Source organism: Ipomoea triloba, chromosome 15, assembly GCF_003576645.1.
Source record: "Ipomoea triloba cultivar NCNSP0323 chromosome 15, ASM357664v1".
Taxonomy (NCBI): Eukaryota; Viridiplantae; Streptophyta; class Magnoliopsida; order Solanales; family Convolvulaceae; genus Ipomoea; species Ipomoea triloba.
In genome coordinates, this window is record NC_044930.1 from 10,153,319 (window position 1) to 10,164,141 (window position 10,823).

The 10,823-nt window shown below is 34.1% G+C and overlaps 2 protein-coding genes across 4 annotated transcripts; one reads left to right on the top strand and one right to left on the bottom strand.

Annotated features, from left to right (window-relative positions):
* The first annotated feature begins 1,277 nt into the window (after positions 1-1,277).
* On the top strand, positions 1,278-6,291 carry LOC116006053 (alpha-crystallin domain-containing protein 22.3-like). 3 transcript variants are annotated; one of them, XM_031246311.1, is made up of 4 exons: positions 1,278-1,410; positions 4,911-5,317; positions 5,622-5,921; positions 6,114-6,291. In XM_031246311.1, the coding sequence occupies exons 1-3, from the start codon at positions 1,394-1,396 to the stop codon at positions 5,867-5,869; spliced, it is 672 nt and encodes a 223-aa protein (XP_031102171.1). In that variant the 5' UTR covers positions 1,278-1,393; the 3' UTR covers positions 5,870-5,921; positions 6,114-6,291. The 3 variants fall into 3 exon arrangements, with proteins under 3 accessions (XP_031102171.1, XP_031102169.1, XP_031102170.1); XM_031246309.1 differs by lacking the exon at positions 1,278-1,410 and adding an exon at positions 1,900-1,981; XM_031246310.1 differs by lacking the exon at positions 1,278-1,410 and adding an exon at positions 1,901-1,981 and having other exon boundaries at positions 6,117-6,291.
* A 1,584-nt stretch (positions 6,292-7,875) lies between these two features.
* LOC116005664 lies at positions 7,876-8,565 on the bottom strand. Its single transcript, XM_031245909.1, has one exon. It carries the CDS (start codon positions 8,563-8,565, stop codon positions 7,876-7,878), a length of 690 nt encoding a protein of 229 aa, XP_031101769.1.
* Between the last annotated feature and the right edge of the window lie 2,258 nt (positions 8,566-10,823).

Consider the following 10,823-nt stretch of genomic DNA (forward strand, 5'->3'; position numbering starts at 1 on the left):
AATTGAGTCCCTAAAGTAACCTATTTCACTCAATTAGTCCAATTTATTGGCCGAAGTCGAAGAGCTTTGTCTCCATGGCCGGAGATGAAAAGCTTCATCTCCATGGAAGAAGCTGTTTTTTTTTTAATAATTATTTTTTAAAATTTATTTTTAAAAAATATTTTAAAATTGTGGTAACCTGTTAAAAACTGTAAATTGAACTAATTGAATCAAATGTTTTAGTTTAGGGACTCAATTGTAACTTTTTTAAATTTAGTGGTCTAATTGTATTATTATATGCAGTTCGATGGTCTATTTGACGCTTATTCTAATTAAACATATATAAGATAATGTATGGCTGATTGCGACGCAAGTTCTTCTGATTTTCCTTGACTGAACAAGAAATGAATCAAGAGTGCCATAGCTAGCTGTAATCTTGGCATGCCAATTCTCAATTTTGTAACTGACATTTAAGGTGTGTTTGAATAATGATAGAGATTACTACATGAATCATAACAAAATGTCTACCCTTATTAATGAAAAAAACTTTCAAATCGACGTCATTTTTTTTTGCCTGATCCCAATCCTCAGTAAAATTTGCCTATAATTTGCCATAAGATCGGACCTTAGTTTAATTTTGTTGGGCTTGGCCTATGTGTGAGGTTAGCCCAGCTTATTAGCATGGCGAGAACTACGATAGTTATACTATGAACTCAGGTATTACATTTGAGCATATAAGTATAACATTTACATGTTTATTCAACCTGACTTAACATGTCTCATAAATAAGTATCTGGTCTCACACAAGTGTGACCCTTTAATATATGGGTAATATTTGTGTGAGACAGTCGCACGGAGTCACGAGTCTCAATTTGTGAGACCGATCAAATATTTGATTAATGAGTCAGATATTTGACTCTTTAACCTTATTAATCAAAAATCAAATTCCTCTCACGAATTGATACCCGTGAGAGGTCTCACACAATTTTTTACCTTAATATATAAATTATAAATATTAAATATGTAAATTGTATATTTTGGAGTCGAATCTACCTTTCAATGTGACCCTGATTTTCAGAATAATTTGCCTGAGAGCGAGAAGTGCTATCCTCTGATTTTTTTGCTCTCTTCTCTTCTCTGCTCTTCTCTGAACTCACCAAAAGTACATTGTTTCTAGTCGAGGCCTTATCTTGTAATATCTTCAGCCGCTGCTACCTATACGGCTATACGTTGACCAGGCAAGCGGCGTAGCTCCTACACGTCGCCGAGCCTTGGCAATAAGCTTACGGGGGCCAAAATTGTCATTTCACCCTTGCTCCATGAATTTCAAATTTTCCTAAACCCCAGCCAGCCCTGAGGACACCGGAATCTTCAGTTACATCTCGCTACCTAATTCTCCTCTGGCGCCTTTCCGATGAGTTCTCAAACCAGGTACTCTTTCGATTTTATCCGGATTAGCTGAAACCAATGGTGGAATTGTTATTCTACTGCTCCGTATTTGGGTTTCTGTGCCTAATTTTTTATCAAGTTTGTATTTGTGGTTCAAAACTGAGAAGGTTACTCAACGGGAGCTTTTGTAGGGACTTGATTTTAGGGCCAGTGTGTAAATGGTAATTAATAACCAAATTTGTAGAAAAATGTCAAGAAGAGATGCCAGTAAGTGCGTAAGCATAGAAATCTTGGCCTAGAACTTCATGTTTCGGTGAAACTTGAGTCTCCTCTGAGGAGGAGATGCATTTAAATCCCCTCCACTGGCCTTCAATACACTGCACATAGAGTTCCACTGGGTGTGGGTTTTGTTATAATGCATTTTTTTCTTAGGTGGATTAGAAATCTTCCTTCTCATTGGAACATGTTTGGGTGTATATGTAGTTCTGTAATGTTAATTTATCACGTCAGCTGATCTTTTGTCCAAAATTGTAGGGAGATTTTCTTGATGCTTCCAAACACTGGTTTACTCAACAAGCTGAATGCACAAATCTAACCATTGCACTGAACTTAGGTTGTGCTACTTGTTTTAACATTGATTTTGCTTGATTAGTTTTGAGGTATTTTAAGACTTAAGTTGCTGTCGTTGGCAATGCTTGGTAATTGTGCCTTGCTAACAAGAGATGTTAAAGTGATCCCATTTCACCTTGAGAAAGCCTATTAACATAATACTAGAGAGTAGTTTAGAGAATGTTTTGATCTTGTACATGTACAGTGGCTGTCTTGTTGGTGGGACAAGTATAGATTACAGTGGACCCTTGTCTTGTGTTTGTCCCATAGAGTCATAGAGATGGTATTTAACTTGGCACCTGATAGAAGCCTCTTTTTGGATGTCTGTTTGCATAGGTGCATGCCTGTGAGGCTGTGATGTTTTCTTTAAATGGCCTTTAGAATGACTCTTGGCTTTAAACCCTCCTTGTCAAAGACCTTATATCTTGAATGATTTAAGAACCCTGAATTGTAGTTGTGATTGGCTGATTGCTATTAGGCCAAATGGGATGATGATGATATGCTAGCTCAGAATTTGATTCTAGACTAGGAATTATCTGGAAGACTACCCTTCTATATTTGCTCCATGAGCAGAGCTTTTTATGCATGAAAAGTCACTTTTGCATAAGCATAGCTTAAGATGTGGCTATGGCTTTGAGCTGAAAGGCAGCATGCTGTCTAGTCAGCTTGATAGTTGTTATTTCAACATTATAATGCCCTTCCTAACTTGTTTATAAATATCCGTCTTTAGTTTACTGGATTGTACAGATTCGCATTTTGCCTGTATGGTGTTCATTTCAAATCTAATTTGTCATTTATGTTCAACACAAGTATCTAATCCCTGTGATTGAATCATATTTATCTAAATTTTGCCTCTTGTGGCTTCTTAAGGGTGATAGCTCCTTATTTATTTTTTAATCATGTAAGGAAGTGATTGGGGTTTTAACATTTTTTTAAAATAATAATAAGAAAAAAAAGCCTTTAGTCACCTTTAAAAGCTTCCTCCAAAATCCAAATATTATTGATTTATTGTACTACTTACGCTTCTTAACAATGTTTTTACCTGATAAGGTTTTGTTCACCGTTTACCCATTTGGAAAAGCTTCCTTCATTTAGGATTGCATCATTGCATTTAAATTGTTTTCCTAGGCAAGATTTTTTTCTTATCTTCCCTTCATTCCATTTATGTAATTGTGAGTGTGCTTCAGTGCAAATGTGTGTTAGAGAGACACCAAGAAGAAGGATGGTTCATTAGTTGTCACTTGAGGCCACCAATGTAATCCACAAATCCTTCATGCTAAAGTCATTCAACCAAAGTAGAAGGTGCAAGAACAGCAATAAGTCCATATTTGTTATATCCTTCTATAAATTCTTAGATAATGAATAATTTTTTTCTTTTCTTTTATGTCATTTAGTTATTTTTCCTCATCGGCTCATTGACTTATTTTCCTTATTTAGTGGCCAAGTGCTCATTTGTCGAGTGTTAGGTCATGGGTTTGGGCCTTGTAAACAACTTCTCTACAAAACAGAAGCTATCAAGCATCTTTCTTTCCTAAATCCTGAATGATGTGCAATCCTTCCAACTAGGGCCAAAACCTTATAAATCATACTTGAAATGAAGGATTGGAGATTTATATTATGTGAATTTAGGGTTTAGGGTGGATGATATTTGGATCTCAAAAGTACTTTATTTTGTAAGTTTTTTATTGTTTGCTTTAAGTGAATGACGTGCTTTGTGTGGTTTGAGCATTAAGCATAAAATTTCACATTTGTCCACTCTTGGATTTTCTTTTATGTGATAGGCTTTAACTCTTTAAGCTTTAGGAATTGTAAATACCCTAATGACTGGATAGAAAATAGAAAATTTGTTCCCCTTTTATATGTGATTGTATTCCCCCACCTAAAAAAATAAAAAGGAAGCAAGAAAGAAATGAAGAGGTCGGTGCAGTAGCTACAACAGTGAACAACCTTTGACACCTTTGGTTTGGTAGCTAATTTCCACCACTTATTTAGTTATATGATCAAATTTGAATTACTAGTTGATCAAATAAAGATCACCCTAATCTTGGTAACTTCTAACCTGGTTCATTTGATTTTGTCTGGTTGTTGATTATGATGTTGACTTAATTACATGAAGATAACTCAGAGTCCAGGTGATTGTGATTCTTTTTTGTGACAGCCAATGATGTTTTCACTGACAAACGTTGTAGCAAATCCACTATTCATTTTTTGTTCCTGTTCTTCTCTCCATGGTGTGGGAGTGGGTTGTTTTCATTTAAAAGAGGAAATTTGGAAGGTGGAAATAGGAGCTTTGGGGGGATAGAAGGGATTTTATTGGTATAATTTATTTTCTAAAATGTTACAAGTATCTCCACTCCCAAAATCCTGTCTTTATGTTGGGGAGAAGGGATAGATGATTTAACCAGAATGGTGAATATCAAAGATTAAAAGATAATCAATATTGTTTTCTGGGTTGTCTTGGGAGGATGTCAGCCATATGCCCATATCTGCATTCTAGTATATACTATACAAGTCAGTGTAGTATCTTTATGTCTATGGAAGTATATATCTTCTCATACTTATTTCCATGTGGCTTTGGTGTTTTTCCTAAGGGAATGTTCTAGCTACATACTACTAATTAATTTTTAGCTTTTTCTTTCTTTCTTTTTGTAGAAGCCTTATTTGTTGAACAGCTGTTAGGAAGAATTGCTTTAACATTGAACATTCAGGAATTGCAGGATTGTTGTGGCAAAACTTTTGTTCTTTCCAATCATAATGTGTGCTTCTTTTCCAGATCTGGTGTGATCCTATTGCTACATGTGTCCATCCATGTACATGTGCATGCATTGCTTCTATTAAGCATGCTAAACGTTGATTTTTGTCTAAAAAAGTAATTTTCCAAATTGGATTAAATATGCTGTCTTTCTGATTGTCTAATTTCATGGCTACTCTAGGGGACACAGTGGTGAAAATAATGGTATGCATCCAATGGATCCTGGACAACCAGTCATTGATGTAGCCCCTCTCCGTTGTGTGCCATACACTGGTCCTCTTCCAACTTCCAGTCGTGATGCTTCTCAATCTCAACCTGGACCTAACGCAGCTTCATTCCCAATGGAAAATGCTCAATCTTCTACAAACGCCAGCCCTCAGCCTGCAATGGTTTATTATACTATTGCAACTCTTGAAGAGAGGGCCAATCTCTTTGCTGCCACCTGTGGTCACTCCAAAGTAGGAAGTTTGCTTACTGGAACTGCTGTAATGGGGAAAGTGGGACCTCCTATAGGAGCGGTAGATATTTTGGAGTCTGATACCGAATACTTTTTTCGTGTCTCACTTCCTGGTGTTGCAAAAGATGCAGGTATGTTTCCTATTTGCCACTGTCATTGGAACCTTTTTAGAGTTGATTCTCTGTTCTCTAAAGTTCTGTTTGTTTCGAAGCTCAGTTTTAATGAATTTTGTTCAAGCTGCTGAAAGAATATTTGGTTGTATTCTGAAGTTATAGTAAATCATCACAGGCTAATGCCGATTCTTTAATCAACAGAGACCTAATGTTTTTTTCAGTAGTCAGTACGATATTAACATTTATGAATTTTGTTATGCGGTTAATATCGCTAGATGCTGCATTGGGTGATTTATCTTCATTGGTGCTTATATGGTGACAGAAAACTTTCGCTGTAACATTGAACCTAACGGGAAGGTAGATATAAAGGGTATAACATTGACTGGAGTGCGAGCAGTTTACAAAAATAACATGGTATTCAAGATGAACACACCGAATCTGTGCCCACCAGGAAAGTTCACCATTTCATTTCAGCTTCCTGGCCCAACTGCAAATCAATTTTTGACCACATTTGGATCTGATGGAATTTTTGAAGCATCTGTGAAGAAAAGACAGCCAAACGATTCTTGATTTGCAGTGGAGCCGAGCTGTCCTTTGGATTGAAAACCTTTTCCTCGGCATGGTATGGTGGCTTACGTACTAACAATGTTTTCTATTCTTCTTAACGTCTTTTTACCTTGGGATCAATCCAGTGTTATGTTTCTCAAATGCTTTAAAACTGTAGCCTAGGTATCTTTTGCTTAGGATTTCTTTACAGAGTATATATGATTCATTAGTGTTTTCCTGAAAACTCGCTCTTTTGGTTTGGTTTCAGCAGATGGACAAGGACAAGGACAAGGAAAAGAAAAATTGGGACTACATTGTGGAGAAAAGTCATTGTTCTTTTTGAATGTATGTTTTGAAAGATGATATGATATCCTCAGTGTTGTGTTGTTGTAGAAACCCTTTGAATTTTATTTCAGACAATTCGCAAAAATTTAGAGTATTTTCCATTTTCCCATTGTTTTAAAGTAATCTGATATCCCATGAACTAAACATGTTATTAAAGCGAACTAAACGCCCCGATGATATTATTAAAGCGAACTAAACGCCCCGATGATATTGTATTCAAATGACCATTCTTGATGTCCTTCAAACACATACACATTAGGCCTTGAGTATTAGAACAAAATAAGGTTGAAGCTGAAGCTGTGATCATCATAACAGAACCAACTAGTAACTGCTGTGAAATCAAAACCAAACTGATATACTGCACAGCTGGTGCCAAGTTTACCAACAATTTTTTACATCTAAATCTAGAAAAAATAATGCAATGCATCATGAGAGAAAATCCTGCAGCAAAAGCACCACTACAAAATCTATAACCAATGCAAACATTGAAGAAATGCGCCTCACATAGTCACATCACATGGAAAGGAAATTAGTTACACGAGAATCGAGTATTTTTGTGTTTGTTTGGCCCAGGGCTTATTGAAGGATATCTACTTCAAAACTTACAAACTCAGCCAAATGTTTAAAAGAGAGAGAGGGGGGCAAAAAACTCAAGTTTTACTTAATACCAAATATAGTCTCCGACTATAGTGGTTTTACTCAATTTAGTCTTAAATAACTTTTTGTGTTCAATTTAATCGTCGACTTTGATAATTTTACACAATTTAGTCCTTTGTTAAAAATTATGTTAGTTGGTTGTTATAAATAAGGTGCTAATGGTAATTTATCATCCTTATCTCAATTGAATTGAGATGATTCTTTCTTCTTCCTCTTATTAAGCTCCACGCAGAAATGGAGATCATTATCCCCAAATCAACTTCAACCCTAAATAGATAAATAAATATTTGGGTACGAAGATTTGCATTTCTGTGTGGATCTTAATAACGGGAAGAAGAAAAAATCATCTCAAATGGGATGAAGGATGAGAAATTACTATTAGGACCATATATTTTTAAAAGTTAACTAACAGAATTTTTAACAAAAGACTAAATGGTGTAAAACCATCAAAGTCAATGACTAAATTGAGCACAAAAAGTCAAAGACTATATTGGGTATTAACTCATTGAAAAACATAGCACTATTTTGCTCTAAGACCATATAGCAAGCACTCTTATTTACATTTACTTGAAACCTTCTCTAGTATGTATGTATATCAGTAGCCCAATTCTTTGCTCAAACCAACTATGTTCACAACTTCAAAAACATACAACTGGAGCTTTTGCACAAACTCACAAATAGGAATCTCTACATTCTGACAAATCAGATATTATTGTTTATGAAATTCAGAACATCACACATATGCTACTAATCTACATTCTCAATCAAAATTAAAAGCATTCAGCTTTTCAATCTGTGAAAGCCAACATGAAATTATGTCCAAGGCCTCTATAGTACTGATATATAGGTGAAAATGGAATTCCATCAACACATTATGTTCTCAAAATAAACATTATATCTCATTTGGCACATTTCAGAGCCGCAAATGAACAAACACCTTAAGCACATAAATGAAAGTTCATCTAAGCCTACAAAAAAGAATAATAGAGCCAAACAAACCTCTTTCTGATCTTCCCTGCATTCCCCTTTCAAAACCATCTTCTTTTTCTTCTCCTAGAAATCTTCATAGTCCCAAGAAACTTAACCCCTCTCTGCAAATCTCCCTTCAACAGAAAACCCCCCAAAGCAGCACAACAGCAAAACCCTAAAGCCCAATCCAGAACCCCTCTTTTCCACACATTCACCGATAGCCCAATTAGGCTTAAACCTACAACTCCAAACACCATTTCTTGATCATATTCTTTCCACACTGCCAGCGACAAGGCGATACCAAGAATTACCAAGCTCCCCAAAACAACCCAATTCACTTTCCTCCTCTTTCTCCACCCACCAGAGCCTTCCCCTCCTCCATAACCCTTCAAGGATAAACCCCCACCCCCATTTCCACCGCAAAATTCTCTTATCAACAACTCGATTGGCTCCGGGAAAATCTTGAGCTTGGTTGCTACCAAGTATGCCGATTCTAGCAGGATTTTAGTTGATCTTGCTGACCCGGATCTCCTTTTCCTCCTCAAAGCAGATACGATTGGCCTCTGTACATGGATTTGGGATGAAAATTTATGGGGATGACACAGGGATTCTTGAATGTTCCTAGAAGGCTTCGAAAATGAAGATTGTTTGAGTGAAAAGCAGGGGGATTGTGTTGGTTTACTTCTTGAATTGTAGAGGAAATTTGGATCTGGAAAACACTGGAGCTCGAATAAAAGCGCGGTCTGCATTTTTTCTCTTGGGAGAAATTTGCAAGGGGAAGGGGAAGGGGAGTGGTGAAGAAAGACGAAGAGACCGTTACAGCTTACAAGCCAGGAATTAAGAATTTTAAATTTTTCATTTATTTTTGGAAAAAGTGTCAAATAGGCCACTGAACTTATCCCTTTTGTGCAATTGGGCCATTGAATTTAAAAAGTGTGCAAGTTAACCATCAAACAAGCAAAATTTGTGCAATTGGACCATTTTTACAAAAAATTTCTTGTAAAATCCAATTATATTACTAACATATATGTATTAAGAGTGACATTTTCTTCTACCATACTAGTTGGAAGTCAATATTGAAATGTTTTTAATTCAAATTGAATTAAAATTTTTTGTAAAAATGGTCCAATTGCACAAATTTTGCTTGTTTGATGGTTGAATTGCACACTTTTTAAGTTCAATGACCCAATTGCACAAAAGCAACAAATTCAGTGGCCTATTTGACACTTTTTCCTTTATTTTTCTCTGGTGAATTAAATATTTTGGGATTATGCAATTGGACATTCAAAGTCGAAAAAGTATCGCTCAAACATCTTCAAAAAATTCAATTGGCGCATGTTTACTGAAAGTTTGTGGTCATTACTGATTTCAATTTTATTTTCTTTTTTGGAAAAAATTTCAGCTTATTTTGGTGATGCGTGGAATTTGTAATTTGTCTCCTTATTTTTATTTCATTCAAAACTATGAATTCCTTTTTAAGGGGTGTATAAGTGTATTTGTGTGTCCCTCAATTAATCATTAGTTAAACTTTTCAATAGATAACTATTCTTCTTAACTTGAAGCTAGTTGTTTTTCTTTTACACTTCTTTTAACCAAAAAGAAGTCTCTAACCTAAATGCATTTATCAAGGGAAGTAACTCACCCTTTAAAAACCATCACACTGAAGAGACATTCACCTTAATGGGTTACGAAACAAGAAAAAAAAAATTAATCATTAGTTGCCACATATGTTTGTACACTTTGAATATAAAGAGTTTTCATCACCTCTGATAAGATTTTGGAGTTTTTAAATTTTTCAATAATTCTTATGTCTTCAGTAGGAATCGAACTCACCATGTATGCTCGCTTTTTGATAATTTATTTGTTACATTTTGTAGATACTTAGTTTGAAAAGGAGGGCACCATATAGTTCATCTTGTGGTACGTATATATGCAGTGAAATTGTTTACATTTTACAATTTATGATTTAGTTTTTATTTGTTTGGTTTATTGTTTTTTTTTTTTTAGAAATTCACTTTAGAGTTTAGTAGTTATTATTTGTCTTTAGAGTGCACTTAGTAAACAATATTTAGTGCACCTAACGCTATCATTAATTGCATCGAATGTGAAAGTTAATTGCACTTAGGGTTTACCTTTTAAATTTTATGGTTTAGTTTTTTCTATTTGGTTTAAGTGTTCACTTTTTAGTACGTATTTAGAAGTTTAAATTTTATTTTCAAAAAAAAAAAAACAAAAGAAGTTTAAATTTTATGATTTAGCTTTGAAATTAGGTTTTTGGTTTAGTTTTAAGGTTTATCAACATATGCACTCTATAGTGTTACTTACTTGCACTTTATAGTGATGTTAATTACACTTAAAAGTTTGAGTTATTTACAAAAACATCATTGCATTTTTTTCTATAATTATTGCTTATGATCCGTTAGATCTTTCTAGATGAACAGTTTTGATTGGTTTATAGTTGCCTCTATGTATATAATTTTTTTAAAAAAATAAATCTATATAAAGTCATTATTTTAGTGTAATATATGTTTATATACATTAAACTTTATTTTTATGAACATATAGAAATAACATTATGAACCTAATATAAAGTGAATATAATGAAAATAGATGTGAATGATGTACTTGTAGTTTATTGTTTATGTATATTAACTTATTAAGATTTAGATTTATGATCAGACCAATTATTATGAATGTTATTAAACATGATGTATAAGTAGTGTAATGCTTATGTATATTAAATTTTATTTTTATGAACATTATGAATCTATTATAGAGTGAATCGAAATACATATGATGTACCGTTTTTTTTTTTTTAGTACTATTGACTATATTGCATATGATGTGCATATGATGTTATTAAACATGATGCAGTAATTGACACTTAATATAAAATGACGTCATTTTAGATAAGATCTATTATGCAATATGGACCATAGTTCATGATATAATTTGTCGTAAATTATTCTAGTTTCAAATGTTAAAAAAAAAAAAAAAAAAAAAAAAA

Coding starts and splice junctions, on each gene's coding strand:
- LOC116006053 (XM_031246309.1), top strand. CDS start 1,950: ATGCACAAATCTAACCATTGCACTGAACTTAG. Junction 1,982..4,910: donor AACCATTGCACTGAACTTAG/GTTGTGCTACTT, acceptor TGGCTACTCTAG/GGGACACAGTGGTGAAAATA. Junction 5,318..5,621: donor TGGTGTTGCAAAAGATGCAG/GTATGTTTCCTA, acceptor ATATGGTGACAG/AAAACTTTCGCTGTAACATT.
- LOC116005664 (XM_031245909.1), bottom strand. CDS start 8,565: ATGCAGACCGCGCTTTTATTCGAGCTCCAGTGTTTTCCAGATCCAAAT.